We start from the raw sequence: 17,331 nt of genomic DNA, 5'->3' as shown, positions 1-17,331 counted from the left end.
TGAGTTTACCTGTATAGTCCGCTGCGTGCCATCAATGGTGACAGACAATAAGGGTGAAGCCAGGTTCCACTCGCTGGTCACGTTTAGTTTCATCCCATCAACTTCCACCTGTTGTGACACCAAACAAGGCTGTTACTATGAAGACAGACAGAAAACTGATCTCAAGTTCATTACTGCATACAAAGCAGCAACCATTTTAAAACAGATGGCTCCCAAACAACCTGTCATGTTTACTGCTTCTGCCATAAAAGACAGGGTCCAACAACAGAGTCTTCCAGCTATCTCTGGGGAGAGGTGAAGGACCTGTGAACAGCTGCCTCCGAGTAGCAAGGTTTCAAGTGATTTCCAGCAAGTAACAAACAGCCATCCAACTTTTAAACCTATCTGGACATGCTACATTTACTGCAATTAGACAAGTAATGCATATAAATTCCAGTGACACCTTGCAACCCACACAACAGGGCTTGCATATAATATTCTCTCCAAGGACCAAGGAAGAACTTTTCCTATGCTTCTAATGAAGGGTTTTGCATTGTTATCTTAATTAATATGAGGCAGTAATTAATTCTTTGGTGTTTTGCCTCAAAGTCTAGAAAAAAACTTCATAAATTCTGTCATGTTTTCTTCCAATATACAGCTCATCAGACGAATACGATTTCTGACTTGAATGCCAATACATTTATCCAAAAATAATTCTTTTTTAAAAATCATCCCATAACCTTTATACAAAAACATTTCTAGATGAAGAGCAAGAATCCCGAATTCTGAAGAAAATGTAGATCAGAGTAGCTGTAATGACACTTCTGTCATTCTTCTATTGTATAATACTGTTTAAAAAACACACATCACACATTCAACATTGTAAAAGCCTCAGAGGAAGAGCTGGATTATGAAAAAAAATTACGAGTATAATTAATGATTAATATTTGTGGCATGTTTTGAACACTCGTCATGCTATCCAAGGTAGGTAAAAATTATTTCAGCTATGTATTTTACTATAAACAGAAGAAAAATCATGGTTGGCTGATTTCCTTCCTCTTTCAAAATCTCCAAAATATTTTCCAATCAGTAAATCACAGGCAATACTGATGGCACAAATATCGCATACATTCTCAGTAAACTAGAGGAAAATTACTGCATTTAGAATAAAAGCTGAGCCCACATTTTGCAAAATAAAAATTATAAAGCCTACTCTTTTAGATTTCAGACTAACGATTATTTCATCTTATAATAAGAACAGGCAACTGTAATCTTAGTGCAACTTAAAAGAAATCCATAACAGAGAAGTGCAGAGGAGCAATGTGTAATTTGATAATTTTATTTCACTGAAGAAGAAAAAAGCTCTAACTTTAAAAACCTCTAATTTTATAGACTTTAGTTTAGAACACAATATCCGTCTTTTAGTGATACAATCTACTCAATTTCTATGGGCTTTAACTATAAATAAAGTTACATGTAAAGAACACGAAGAAAAACAAGTAATTTATAATGGTTCACCAACAGGCCAGATTAGCTGGCATGCTTCAGGTACTTTACACTGCTCCAGTGATGCAAACCAGCCACAAACCTGGCTCGAGTTAAACCAGACCTGCAGCTGGTTTGCATTGCCAGAGCACTGCAAAGCAGCTGGAACACACGGGTGAGCCTAGCCTGCTCTCAGCCAACCTGAATCAGCAAATACTGTCTTTATTGAGAACAGCAGAAACATCTGAAAAAGACTTTCCAAACAGAGAAAAGCAAACCCGGTGCTCTGTCTCATCTCTCTTTGATTAGCAACTGAACTTCGGTAAGGTAATTATTTTAAAAGCTGTCTGTCACTATCACTATAACCAAAGAAAGACTGTCTGCATTGAAGCCTGAGTCTGAAAACATCATTTACCATTTTTCTCCAGGAAAGAAGGTGAGATGCTATGAAAGCATACCAGGCCACTGGCCATCAAAAAAAAACTTCCCACTGTTGCACTGTGGGATTTACACACAGCCTCACAGAAAATCCATAGCCGATATCTATAGTCCTAATGAAGGGTATTCCAGTGGCAAGATACAAGTCGATACCTCCACAACAAATTCAGTTCAATCATTAGCTCTTTTGTCACTGTACAGATGAACAAACCAGAGGTAAATGACCTGTTTAAAATCCCTTGCAATGGTCTATACAAGTCTAGCCATCATCGATTCCAGATTACATTAGTATCAAAAATTTTCTGGTGGAAACCACCCTGAAAGAAAAGATGCAAGCAGTCAGATGGCAGGTCTAAATGAACCCTGGCACTCTAGGAATACTATAGCTGCTTATGTGCAAAACAAAAACCAGCAGACAATATGTTGACTCTAGTATGTTTTCCCCATTCAAGAAAGACTAAAGGGCAGGGGGGGCAGGGAAGTGTTAATTGAACTAAGGCATAACGGCATACCCCAGTAAACCGCAGCAGTCTTCTCACAGAACAGAGCTACAGGCTCTTAGCTGCTTTCAACTGGGGCTCACCACAGTATGTGCAACTGGGGAAGACGATGTGAAGCCAAGGGGATGACAATGAAGTTGGCTATCTCTGCTCCAACAGGGAGAATGACAAACTCAGGAGGTCAACCCATCGAAGAAAATGAACAAGACTGAGGGTAAGAGATTTATTATGTAGTGAGCTTGTTACACTAGAAATGAGGGGAAAGCAGAAGGGGGAGGCGGAACACAAAACAAAAACCAGATGGGGGCTGAAATCCAACCAATGCTTTACCTAATCGAGCAAATCTTCCTTCTGCAGCTCGGCAGCCACAACCTAACAAGGTTAGTTGGTGGAGGCAGGGGAATAGAGAAGATGTTCGAAGAACTTGTCAGGAGTTTGCATTTACTTTCATTCCTCCTCTAGCAATGGATACGCTAATAGAACCTGCATACTGCAATAAAACCAGGGCCTTTTTGCTTTAGTCTTGTGAGGCGGTGAAGGGGGGACATGGGGATGTCTAATAAAGAGTTACATTGACTATTCCCTGTTTTATTTTGTTTCTGTGCTCATAAGACAGTCAGGAACAAATCACCACTCAGTGGGCACTACTAACACTTGAACTGTATGGATCCCAGTCAAATCATTCACGCAGTGGACCACATTGCGCTTTACACCACAGGTACATAGTCTTTATCCTCAATACTCAGTTCCAAGTGTATGCACGTGTACGTATGTGTGCATACGCACATCATGTTGTGTGGAGGGGGGAATTACTCTATAGTAACTATGGTCGTTTGAACCACTGCTGCACTACATCAATGTGGTGTAGTGGATTGGGTTTTTTTTAAATAGGATTGTTTGTCCCTGTATAAGGGCATAAAAGATAAAAGCAGCCGTGGTCCTCCTTCACAATTATTTCCCACTCAACAGCTATTGTAAATGAGGTCTCAGAAAGAAGAATGACAAGTCCAAGACACAATGCTAGAAAAAGGTCAACAGCTTATTCTACTGTCTCAACTTTGCAGACTTTCACTGGCATGCACCTGAACTACACAAGTAGCAGCCCCTTCACCTCTTGTGAACTGAGTTCCTGATGTTCAGCATGATAGGTACCAGCTAACCAATAGTGCAAAGAGCTGCAAAGCATAATCTGTATTCAGTTTCCTTTAGAGAACATCATTTGGCATTCTATATGCATGTCAGGCAATTAAAGGAGGCAGCACAAGCCTGAGTGTTACAGCCCTGTTAATTTACTAATGCAGAGTCTCACATACATCTGGCACATGTCACTTCTTTCCTCCTGGAAACGAAGGTGGTTTTCCAGGAGACTGGAGGGCAGCTCAAGCATTTGTTTCCTGCCTGATGCTTCAAAACATTCTGCCTGAAGTTCCTCATGCCAGCCTCAAGACTGACTAACTTAAGACTGCTGACTTAATCCCATGGTTCAAATTTTGCCTCCCAGCATGGTGTTTAACTCAACTTTAACTTGATGTTTTTGGTTTAACTCCTGGCCTAGAGAGCTCTGGCCCTAACTACTGGGTTATGCCACCCCTACCCTGATTCCTTACACCCCTTAATTCTACCTCTTGCTATAGCAGAAGTGATGGCATTCCCTCATCAATCAGATCAACCAAATGAAAAGTCACCCCTCTGCAGACCTGCCATGCTGAAATCCTCCTCTGATCAAGACAGCCGCCCATGAAGATGTTATCCTTCAGGAAAACAGACATTACTATTCACAGGAGATTTATGAATATTTAGTGTCATAGACTCCAATCACTTCAACTGGCATTAATTTAGCCGTAAATCTAAGACACATCCAGTGGGCAGCAAGGTCTCTACAAACAGAAACATGAAAAATCAACCCGCAAGGAAGGAACAATGGTGACAAGCATCACCATTGCAAACGTGAGGCAGCATACATGTTTGAGGACTTTACTTAAGCCTACACAAAGTAAAATGTCCTCTTCTCTGCGAGAAGTAACTGTCTCATACAGAAGCCTCTTCACCTCCACTACTCCGAAACATCATCACCCAGGTCAAAATAGGAAGGAGATTCTTTTCACTTTTATGAGTCAGGTACAGGATAGGCATTGCTTCTTGTGCAGAAGAGGGGGCGGGCACAGTGTGGCAATAAAAGGTCCAGCTGTAGGCTGCAGTATTCAGTAACAGTCTGCAGTGATCTCAGACTAAGCCAAATTGAGTTGGACAAAGCAGCTTTTGGTTCCGAAACAGTTTTCATAAAATTCCTGAAATTCTCATCTAATCTACTGTCCTGCTAATGGAGAAGCACATGGAATGAGAAAGGCAAGTGAAAACTTTCCTGTGCCAAAGCTATTGTCCCTTACCTTTTGCAGTCTTTATGGGGCTGATGAGTCTAAGGCTTCCTTTAGAAGCATAACACATGAAACCCCAGGCATTTTATAAAATATTTTGCTAGTCCTCAATGTTAAAAAAACTCTTTCCCAGCCAGCAGGAGAGCTCAAACATTACCTTGCATCTATATATTCCCAAAGCTAATAACCACAACACACTTCCTTATGATGAAAATTACCAGCCACCTCGAGGCTGTAAGCACTTGTGGGCATTTGCAGAGTTGTCTTGGCAATTATTGAGTCTTCCTATATAATTTTCTCCAACTCCCCCACATTGTCTTTAAGTATCATGAATAAAAAGGGAGTCATATCTGACACATTAGGAAATAGTATCAAACAGATAGTATTTCACATGTTGTTGTCCATAAACGCAAAGAAATCCATAAAGATTTCCCATGTGGGCAGTTCTTATTAGTTAGGCTCCTTCCTGTATATGTTTTTCCTCCTGTTCTTTGGACTGTATTGCCAGTGACCCAAGGTCTGATTATCCATAAAGCGTTTGACATTTTTCAGGGTCACGCCCTGAAGAGGTGACAGAGGACACTCTTGTCAAGTTTACAGATGGCACAAAACTGGGGCAAACAGTTAACACACTCTAGGGCAGGGCTGCCGTCCAGGGGGCGCCAGACAAGCAACAGGAAGGGACTAATAGAAGCTTTGTGAAATTCGAGACAAATTTTTAAGTCTAGCATGTGGGAAGCAAGAGCCCATTGCAATGATACAGGCTGGGACCTGACTGGCTGGGGAGCAGCTCTGTGGAGAAGGAGATCTGGAGAGACATGTCAGCTGGACATGAATGAGTCAGCAGCACGCCCTGGCAGCAAAGGCAGCTAACAGAATCCCAGAATGGTAGGGGTTGGAAGGAACCTTTGGAGATCATCTAGTCCAACCCCTCTGCTAAAGCAGGTTCACCTAGAGAGGCTGCACAGGACTGCATCCAGGCAGGTTTTAAGTATCTCCAGGGAAGGAGACTCCTCAGCCTCCCTGGGCAGCCTGTTCCAGTGCTCTGCCACCCTCAGAGTGTCCTGTGCTTTGTTAACAGAAGTACAGTCTGCTGACAGAGGGAAGTGATTAGATCCCTCTACTCAAAACTCAGACCACATCTAGATACTGTGTCCACAACAAAGACATTGACTTTATTTAGTTGTACAAAGTTCCCATTAGCCCCATCCTCTTGCCTGTCTAGGTCCCACTGGGTGGCAGCATTGCCCTTGACTGTATTAAGCAGTTTCCCCAGTTCCATGTCTTCTGTAAATTTTATGACCGCGCACTCCCATTGCCTCCTTCAGGTCATTGATAAGGTTGTTGAACAGGACTGGTCACAGCACGTACCCTTGCAGACCCTTGGTGACCTCTGAGTAAAGTACAACCCATTAACCATGACCCACTGAGCCTGACCACTCAACTGGCTTTTTATCCATCTGTTTGAGCGAGACGGTGTCAAAAGAATTGTTAAAGTCAAGGTAAATGACATTCGCTATTCTCCCCTACTCCACAAATCCTGTCAATTTATCCATAGAAGGCTGTCAGGCTGATCAGTCCTCAGTAAATTCATGATGACTGTTCCCTATCACCTCCTTTATGAGCCCAGAAATGTGCTCCAAGAGGGCTCACTTTATGATCTTCCCAAGGACTGGAGTAAGGCTGACCAGGCCGCAGTTCCATGGGGTTTGCTTTTGGCCTTTTCTGAAGACTGGTGCAACATTTGCTTTTCTCCAGTATGAGGGACCTCCCTCAATCTTCACGACCTTTCAAAGGTATAGAGTGCAGTCTTGCTACCACATCAGTCCGCTCTCTCAGCACTCTTGGATGCAGTCTGTCTGGTCCCATGGATTTCCATACATTGGAACTCTCCCAACCGCTGACTTGATCGGCATCTGCCTCCTCTCTGAACTCCTTCACTAATAATGGAGGCCTTCCTGGTGAAGACTGAAGGAAGTCATTAGGTGTCTGGGGCTTATCTGTGTCTGCTGTTATCAAATCACTTGTGATCCCTTTGTTCATGTAGCATTTCCCCTTTTCAGCTTTTTATTACTAATGCAGTGGTAGAAGCTCTTCTTGTTGCTCCCAACATTCATTGCAACTGTCAAGGCAAGCTTTGGCTTTCCTAACACCAACCATCAGTGCCCAGACAATTTTTCTAAATTCCTCATTTGTACCCTGTACCTGCTTCCACCTCTCAAATGCTGCCTTTTTGCACTGGAGCTCTGCCATTATACCTGTTCTTAATGAAGCTGTTTTCCTGATAAAGGTGCCTATTTTCCTGAGTATTCTTGCACTTAAAGACCTGCCAGCCTTTCTAAGCTCTTTTGCTCTTCAGAGCTGTCTGCCACCTGCTAAATAAATAAAAGAGTAAGCTGAAGTCCACTGGCCTGAAGCTCAGGGTCTGTATCCTGATAATCTCGTTCCTCACTCCCTTCAAGATCTTCAACGCCAACCATTTACTTCATGGTTGCCACAGTCAAGGCTGTCATTGATCATCATGTCTTCAAGCAGTTCTTCCTTGACAGTGAATAGCAGATCAGGCTGTGTTAACACTAGTTCACCCATCCAGTACCAGTATCAACCAGTTATCCCAAACATTCTTCAGAAATCTTCCCCCTTGCACCCCATGATGTTGCCCTTCCAGAAGATGTCGCGGTCCCCTATGAGGACCATGTTCTGTGACACAGAGATTTCCTCCAGTTGTTTAAAGAAGTCTTAGTCGACTTCCTCACCAAGATCAGGTGGTCTGTAACACACTCCCGCCATGCTATTTTAAATGTTTTTAATTAAGTCAGTAGCCTTCACCCACCTAAGTGACTTCATAGTCTGGATACTTGGCTTTCAGCTTCTCTGTAGGCATAGAATGATTTGCTCTCCCAAAACTCACAGCAAATCTAAAAACATAGGTGGTCGTCTTCTCACTCTGGTGAAAGACCCTTCTGGCCCCCAAGCACTTACAGTCGTATCTCTGCTTCTTACGCTCTGCCCAGTCATATTTGCACACAGTGTACTTGCTCATGCTGATCCTTGTGCTACCTGTGCCGCACACACACACTAGCACATATCTGAAGACACTGACAGGATTAACATTCACACTAGCAACATGCACCAGTCCCTTTGCCGCCATCATCACCCTGGCCTGCACACAACACTGACACTAAAACCCCAATTTTACATGCACAGGTCATGCAGGCTTTCTCAGCGAAACCCACATTGACATCACTTTCAAGATGACTGGCCTCATCTCAATGAAATTGTGCTTTCTTCTGAGAATGTCACATGAAGAAACTTGGTAGATGGATGTTTCTTCATCACACTAAAATGTCTTCAAAGTTTTGCTTATCACAATTAGCAGTAGTTTAAAAACCTGCAAGATTAGCTGCCAAAAAAAGTGCATGAAAGAGCAAATAGGACAGACAGACCTTGTGGCCAACAGTGCAGTGTATTGACAAACTCATTAAAATGTCATCAAGAGAAGTTCTTTTAAGCCCCAAACAGCAGCTTTCAAATAAAAACTGAATTTACTGATGCTAATGCAACAATAGTTTCTTTGATTCAAATTAACCAGTTGTTTTAGCTTGCATTTTCAGCTTGTAATTATTGACAATATAGCCACATCAGATTAATGCACTGACCTTTTTTCTTCTTTTCTTCAAATGACTGTAAGGTTAGCTTTTTGGACTTTTGAAGTGGCTGGCCACATGCTTTCAAAAAGAAGTTTAAGTATGTGAGTTTCAATCTCATTAAAAAGGTCTCTTTATAAAAAAAAAAAAAAAAAAAAAAAAAAAAAAACAACAACAAACTTTCCTTTTATTCATATCAGCACTTACTTTTTTAAAAGACCCCAAGAGAGAATTCCAGTCTATAGATCACTTGTCCTGAAGAAAGCTATGTTAACTATTTATAGATCATGTCCTTTTATACCAAACCAGATCAAGCAATTTATTCAGTGCATGACTGCAGGAGAGAAATTCATTTGCTCTAAGTGTCATCAAGGCAGCTTTTTACCTGCTATGAACAAGACCAGAAGATCTGAATTGCTGGGCTTTTACTTCAAACGCACATTTTGACATTGTGTGGGGTGCCATCACTTCTTTCAAGTTTTCAAAGTATTAAGCACGTTCATAGAATGGGCAGTCCTTAATCACAAGAAGAGCAAATAGCCCATAACCACTAGAAGAAAGCAAACACATGTGCACACATTCAAATTATCTCTCTTTTCTTTAAAGCAGCACTTCATAGATGCAAATTACCATTAGCTGCTTTGGTATATCTCACTTTAGAAATGGGAGCATGCCAGACTAGAGACCAAGGAGAGCAGCACACAACAGGCATCAGCTCCTCAGCTTAACAAAAACAGAATCAAAACAAGAGAGAGAAGAGATGGCCATCATCTCTAATCAGCAAGGGCTTTTTCGAGCATTCACCAGGGAAGTGGTCCTCTCTGTAAAACCTAGTGGAGAGGCTGTACACAACAAAAACACTCCACTGTGGCAAATGCTTCGTTTTACTACTTCAGTTTTCTTTGTAGAGCCATTACTATGATGACATCTCATATTTGTAACCTGCCTGAGCCTGCTACATCTAACGCACATACTCATTTAGTGAAAGTTATGCAATAAGGATTCACAAGCTAACAAGAGATGGTTTTTAATTATTGAGCCATATCACCAGAAGATGAATCTCACGCTTAGAGTAAAGAATTAATGAATTCCTGCCTTGACTGCCAATGTGCTGCTGACAAGTCATACGTAACTCTCAAGTCTCTAATTTTTGTTTTCTTAATTGGGAGAAGAGTTGGAACTAACACTGGCTATGAAGGAACTCCCAGTACCACTATTCAGCTATCTGTTTGGAAAAATATCATCACAAGAATGTAAATTAGGAAGATCATTTTTAAAAGAAAACTTTTTTTAAAATTAAAAAAAAAAAAAAAAAGACAACAGGCAGACCAACATACGCGCACACATCCTGAGTATTAAAAAAAAAAAAATTAGTTCCTACTGGCCTCCTTTCTGTCTCCTTTCTAAAGTGAGAATTATGCATTAGATGGACTTCCATGTCTGGTCTAAACAAAGCATACCACAGCAATTTGAAGAGCATTTGAAATCAGGCGGACTATATCCATCAACTGAGAAGTGTTTTATTTCACACACCATTTACAACTTGATACAGAGATCCAACAAAATCAGCAGGCTCCAAAATAGCTAATGAGAAAGGAAAGCATCACTTTATTATATTTGGAAGTTGTAGTCTACCTCAGCCTAGATATGTAGGGTGGATGCTCACACTTGTCAGAGTCTGACACTGATTTCAATTACTTTTCCCATTGTACTACCATGGCAGCAACACTATCTTCTCTTCAAATTAGTAAACAGCCAGAATAAGCAACAGTTAAAAAAAAAAGTGTCTTTGATTTGACATTGTGTAGTGACAAGAAGAAAGTACAGTGGGCAACTGGGTATGGATTTCATCCAGCAGTTCCAACCTGCTGCTCTCAGCTGTCACAACAGGATATAGGTCAGCACTAGTCCTTCAGATATCCCCAGCCCAAGGTTATTCACTGCTTAAACCAAAAAGCTTTACATGCAAAATATCTGCTGTTGCATATCTTCCCCAAACTGCCCCAGATGCTTCAGGACAATAACTGTACCGTAGAATCAAATGTTATTTTTTTAAAGCCAAATCTATTTTGGTATCATCTGTGATCCAATGTACACCCTTCAGTCAAACAGCCAAAGGGAACACTTCTGTATGCTGTATCAATCCACCCAGTTAAGGAAAAAAAAATGGTAACAGCTAGAATAGCTATATGGTTTCCAAAGTATAAGAAAACCAGTGGCTGTTAGGAGACCTTTTCTTTGTTACAGCCAGAAGGTAAAAAAGCTACTTTCATTTTTGAAATAAAAATAAGCATTAAGGAAGAGGAGACTAGATGCAATAAAAAATATCTGTAAACCTATTCCCATTGTTTGGTTAGTTTCTAAGTTTAGTAACTTCAAAATCAAAGCCAGTGTTTTAACTGGCAACTTTCAAGAAACTGGTCAGAAATAATTGCATCATCAGATGCTTATGAAATCCATTCCACCACTCCCTGCTCCCCAACCACACACTTGAATCATCTCTCTTGGACATGTTTGACCAGCACCAAGACAACAATACCAATTTTTATCAAAACACAACAGCCACCTTGCAGGGAAAAGAACGAACTGTAAGGAATTATCAGGAGTAACAGTAGGCATATTTCCTCTTTAGAAACCTCTCTTCCAGCTTTTAAAATCAGCCCAGAAAAGGGAGTAAGAATGTCACCGCTCCAGAGGTGTCAGTGATAAATACAAAAGTGAAGAACACAGGCCAGTGCACAACGGATAAGGATGCAAAGCTGACACAGCAGGAAGAAGATGAGATATCACAAGAGCCAAAAGCCACTCACACAAAAGAGGAAATGCTAAAAAGTTTTGAAGCATTTCCATAAGCAGAACAAATCAAGTCATGTAGCAATGTAAAAAACATGTTTACATCTAATGCTATTTAACTTAGCAGTTAATGGGATTGCATTGTTTATGTTAACAAACTGACTACCATGAATTCACTCAAAAGGCATAGAAGTACTGTTTGCGAATAGACACCTCTTCAAATTCAGTATTTCCTCATGGTTCCAGCTACTTACATTTAAATACGTGACAGTGGCTTTCTACTGACTTTTACCAGGGTAAACTCAAATTCACCGTGCTAATAGAACCAGTTAAATAAGAAACAATATTTCTTTCCAAAATGCCACAGAAATTAAATGCGAGGTCTTTTTTATGTTTGGGGTTGAACAATCTTAATTACATTTTTAGCACATAAAAGTTGATATGGAAACTGTTCCACAAGTTGTTTGGAACATTCAGTTTTCCAATCTACGTAAGTGTAGGGGAAAAAGTGAAGTGCACACCCTAAAATAATTTGGCATTAGAGACAGATTACCTACATCCTTTAGCATTAAACAAAGATAATTTCCTCAACAGTGAAACCTCATGAAGTGATTACGATATTGTAACTACAAAAATGCAGTCAGCACCTGCTAAACAACCTCTTAATTTTAATCACCTATAAATATTAAAGACTTTCAGCAAATCAAAAATATACATCTTTTAACAGTTATCAACAAGAACAGAGTAAGTTTTACACTGTCCTAAATAAAACATGCAGTTGCCACACACTAAGCTGCATATTTACTACAAGACTGAAATTCTGGAGGTAGGAATTAGATATTAATTAGATACGAGATTGGAAGAAAATGTACAGAGAATTCAAAACAATCATGAGATCTGCTACTCAGGCAGCAATGAAAGGGGCATATTGACACCACAGTTTCTATTGCCTTTGCCAGTTTAAATACCACAGGAAATTATATAGACTTCTTTTTTGAAGGTTTTGTCACAAAAGGTTTATCTTTCATAGAACTGTACTGTGGTACTATTTCTAAACACATTGTGGGACCTTTCAGAAACTCCATTAGTATTTCTTAACCTAATTTTTCTACCACCTTTTTCTAAAAACTTAGAAGTTAAGACAGAATCTTTCAGTCTAATAGCCATCATTTCATATTCTCCAATGTAGCCACAAAACATCAGTGAAATTACAAAGATGAGAGAACGTGGGAAGTTTACCTGTGGATTATAACACTTCCATACTCAAAGCCCTAGCAGTCCCCAGAGATACTAACTTTTTCCTGCTTTTCCCCTAACACTTTTAAACCAGGGCCCAACTCCTGAGCCCAGTAAACCTGGTTGGGCTCTGTCTAACATGCATCGCAGAAAAAATCCCACATAGCAGATGGGGACCCTTGTACACTCATATAAAGATTCCACTATCCCAATCATTTAAAACGGTCCTCATACCAGAACACAGAGATGCTCCAGACAGGGATCAAAGAACAGGAAAATCTCCATAAGATAAACTCCTTCTTCTCTTAAGTGACAGGAGAAGAGCTCAATGCAAGGAATGCAATGCCTCTGGACTAATTCTGCTCCTGTTTTCACAGTAACCTCTCTGCCAGGGCACCCCTGCTCTTAATGCGGTAAGCCAGTCCAAATAATTCAACCAGATACTACAAAGACAGTATACGCATACAGCGTAGGAACAACTGGAATTTATCTCCAGTGACATGATAGGGGGGAGCAATCAGCTGATCTTAGTTTCTTTTAAGAAGTGTGAAATTCACTCACTCTCACTCAGAAGCAAGATTTAATTTTGACAACACAACAGCAAGAAGTATTTGGAAGCATCACAGAGGCCGGAAGGTACAAGACAAGAGATCACATTGAAGATTTTGTTCTGTGTAAGCTTTAATTCAGAAAACAAGAGAAAATATAACTGTACAAGGCGTTCTTTGGAGAACCAGGGCTTTCAGCAGGCTGCACCTAAAATCCAAAGAATCAATGCAGCTCACATGGGAAATTTAGGAGATGGTCAATGAAACAAAGCAAAGTCAAAACAAAAATGTGAAGACTTTCCTAATATTTTAAAAGAGCTTAAGAGAGGTTCTATGCAAGTATATCACAGGAAATGTAATACAGTACTAGCACAAAAGTAGGTAAAATGAAAAATGAAGAAGCAGACAAAGTGTTTAAAAGCTGAACAACAGCTTGTGCGCTTTTTTTTTTTCCTCCCCAAAAACAATTCCAAAAGCAAGTTAAAAACACTGGAGAAAAACCCCACTAAAGTTAAAAGAAAACCCCAGCAAATGAAAAATGAATTTGGGATTCAATAAAAAGCCAAGAAAGTTAGTGTAACCTAGGTCAAAAAGCTAAGGGCCATGATCTCAGAGCAGGGAAGTCACAGTCCCTGTCTATAAAGGGACCCAACCTAGAAAAACCGTGTTAACAAAGCTAACTTTGCACATTAAAAATCAAACATATCGTAAGTGGTAGCGAGAGAACTATACAGAGCCTGGTACAATCATGTATCCACAACTTAAGGACTCATTATTCCAAAGGTGATGACTAACCGAGGACAAGCAACAAGAGCAACAATAAAACAACACTTGAATATACTGTTACGAAATACGGCAAAAAGGTGAAAGGTTCAGCGTTCAAATTATTAGCGACACATCTACATACTACCACACTTGCTTCCCTCTTGACACCACCACGTCAAACACTTTTGACTGACAGATAGACTTGGGCAAACAGAGGACAGGCAGGAGTAACAGTAACAATTTGAAAATCTACAGGTGTAATCATCATAGCTCATGACTGGTGTGAGTAATAAGAAACAGTTAAGGAGAAAAATTAGGATGTGTCAGGAAGAATCTCTAAAGCCAATGAACAAGAAACTTCCGTTGGGAACAAACACCACATCCACCTCACTGGTGAGGGCTTCCCCTACTAGCTGTGGGATAAAGAAAGAAGGTAACACTGTCCCTTCAGATTTTCTTTCACTGTCTTTCCCAAGCACAAGGATACAGATATTTCACAGAACTACTGCTGCTCTGTGAGGGACTGGGATGACCCTGAGATATGAGAGCCAGGGTTTGGCCTCTTTTACCGTCTGCATCAGGTGGGATGCAGCAAAGGACAGCCAGGAAACACAGTAACACCCCAGTCCTTATTCTTCCCAAAGTACTCTTCATAACGGAGTTGTGCATCAGCCTTACACACGGTTTTAAAAGACAAGCTTTCCTTAATCCTGAGACATTATTAACAGCATTTAGAGTGCTTAAAAACAAATATAATTTTGCCCTAACAGTAATTTCAGTTTATCCTGTATTTTAGAAGCTTTCAGAGTAAGTTGCAGAACTTCCCATTGCACGTTATCAGCTGTACCAGGTAATGAGCTTTGTCTGTAAACAGTTCTTTAAGCAAGCTAGTTAACCTAGTGTTGTAGGTACAAAGGGTCAGCAGATGTGAATGGAAGATTTGGCTGGCTCCAAATATTTTAAATAAAATTATTATCCGGAGCTAAACAATGGTGAATGATGCTAGCATGGTATTTTAACTTCCAAAATAATCCAATAAGCTTTTGTGAATGCCATTGATAGAACAGCATATGATACTACAAGAGCTATTAAGAAGCTACTTCTTGGAAATGAATGATAGCACAAACCATGGACAAGCCCTGTTTTTCATATGGCCATTAAATACGTGTCATTTTCAACTTGCCACTACTTGCACCTCCCGTAACAATTATTCTCAATTTCTTTTCATCTGTTCCATAAAAAATGATTGCTTCTGCTTTACTTAATCCTCCACTTACATCAACCCTATTGTTCGCTTCCTTCCCTTTCATCTTCTCCACATTAATTCCCCACATCGCTTTTGATCTAGCTTTTTGTTTCCTTTTTTCCCCCTACAGATTCTTCCTGATGAAGAATTTAGAGCCATAATGTTCATCTGATGTGCATGGTGATATTTTATTGATTCGCTACTCTGTCTATTAGTTCTGTATAATGAATAGCATTATACAAAACACAAGATGGGTTGCCTATGCCTGTATCTTGCATCTTAAAAATCAATTTAACTGAACTTGAAAAATGCTCCGTTTTATCGGTAAATATTCATATTTAATTATAATTGGAGCAGCATATGCAAGGAGCAGCCAGAGAAAACAAACATTTCCTCCTCACAGTCCAAAGAATTACTCTCTGCCATAGTGGCAAGCCAAGTAAATAGAATAATTGCAATTTTCACTGCTGCTAAATAAGAAATAGAAAACCTCTCCAGGAACTGCTCTGTATGGCTGTAATAAATGCCCACAGAAACAAGCTAACCTACATTATTCATCCCCCTGCAGAAAAGATGGTCCTTCCAGACCTGGAAAGACTGCAAGAAGTGGAGCAGCTGATTTTAGCTGATATAAACAGTGAGTTATATCTTAAATAGATGCTATATTTAATTTTTAAGACAAAAAAATGGCATTTAGTTCAGGCAATTCTTAAAATAATGCTGAACAAGTGCAAGTTTTATGTTCATAAACTAACAGCAACACTGAAGTATATAAACCCCTCCAAAATTATTTTACTTGCCATACTATACTTTACTTACTGCAAGATCATATAACCTAAGCTAAATTTTGTGTTTACTCAGTTGTGCCAAAACCAGTCACTGGATAAAATCTCTGAGCAGTCCCAGAAGCACAGGCCAGGGCCAAGGTTCCCTTTCTTCCAGCCTCACAGCCCCATGGCCGGCCTGCAACTATGTTCCTCCTCAGGCATTCGATCTTTGGCCTCATCAATCTTGTACTGCTCACTGCACCAGTACAGCTTCAACAAAAGAAGGGCTTCGTCGCTCCCCACTACACAAGACCAGCAGAAGGGAGAGTGGCTGCTGGCTCTCACAATGAACTCAATGCTAGCAGAGTTTGCTAGTCCACAGGTGGCAGTGCCAGTGTACGACCTTCAGAGGAGGCAGGTGCAGAAACATCCCATCCATCATGTGCCGGCAGCAAGAGGTAGGAAATGGATGCCAATGCTTCAGCCCAGGCAAGATACTGGAAACTCCAGGCATGTGCAAGTATCAACCTCTACATAGTTTTACTGACAAAAAAAAATAAAAATTAAGCACCTGAAGTCTTTCAGATACATTAAAGGCTAATCCTGGATTTTGATGAAGGCACCCCAGGAATTAAAGATCAATATATCATCCGCATACAACACCATGTTCTTCTACAGACCTAGGCCTGTTCTTCAGAACAAACAGTGAATCATTTGTCATGTTTATCACCACACAGTCACCTACAACTACGGCAATACTGACAAGTTTAGAGAACTAAGCTCAACCATCCTCCCTCTGCCCCAACTACTGGCTAGGGTCAGTCAAACATTCTTTCTTTAAAGAAAACTGAAAAATACTTCGCTAAGGGAGAAAGATCCAAAATACAGGTTTTAGGTCTCATCACCTTTTCTTTTACCTAAGGTTATTTTCATGACAACAGAGCTTTTGCACTTGGCCATAACCATCACCTCTCCTAATCCACAAATCAAGCTCTTCCCATAACATGAACACTTCATGTCTGCCTGTACAAGACAATGACTTGGCAAGGGCACCATTTGGTATGATAAACACTGGTCAGAGCGCAAGTGTTGCCTAACCTCTTGCCCAGTGTTTCTCAGGTATCCTAACAGAAAAGCTTTGAGGAAGAACTGCAGAAGCAGAAGAGGGTAACTTTGTAATGGGTAAATTGAAACAATGTCTGTTGTCTTTCTAGTCAATAGATGGCAGAATGGAAAACTTAAGTATCCCTGGGCTTATTGATTTATATTAAGAAACAATAACAGTAAAAATCCTTCAGCATAGACAACCGAAGTTGACAAAAGCGCCTTCTGCTCTTAAACAGAACTTTTCTGTCTACCTATCTACATCAATTATCAAAGCAATCATACTAACTACTGCCAGCTATGAAGACTGACACACATACACACTTTTGACATTTCACAGGTGAAGTACCTAGGAAGGGTCAAAATACCTAGAACAATCAATAAGACCAGCTGTCAAAGCCCTAAATGCATAATAAAATGCTAAAATGGTAATACCGATTTTTTTTTT

General features: G+C 40.2%; 1 protein-coding gene across 1 annotated transcript in view; it reads right to left on the bottom strand.

Annotated features, from left to right (window-relative positions):
• The window catches only part of PCCA (propionyl-CoA carboxylase subunit alpha), a 300,632-nt gene that overhangs the window by 74,937 nt on the left and 208,364 nt on the right, over positions 1-17,331 (bottom strand). Inside the window, exon 20 of the mRNA XM_086481594.1 lies at positions 10-108. Within this exon, the coding sequence (XP_086337720.1) occupies positions 10-108 (99 nt within the window). The remainder of the gene's footprint in view (positions 1-9; positions 109-17,331) is intronic.

The sequence above is a fragment of the Leptosomus discolor genome, chromosome 1 (genome assembly GCF_034619465.1).
Source record: "Leptosomus discolor isolate bLepDis1 chromosome 1, bLepDis1.hap2, whole genome shotgun sequence".
Lineage (NCBI taxonomy): Eukaryota > Metazoa > Chordata > Aves > Leptosomiformes > Leptosomidae > Leptosomus > Leptosomus discolor.
Note: the sequence above shows the minus strand (reverse complement) of the source record. Positions and strands in the feature narration are given on the sequence as shown.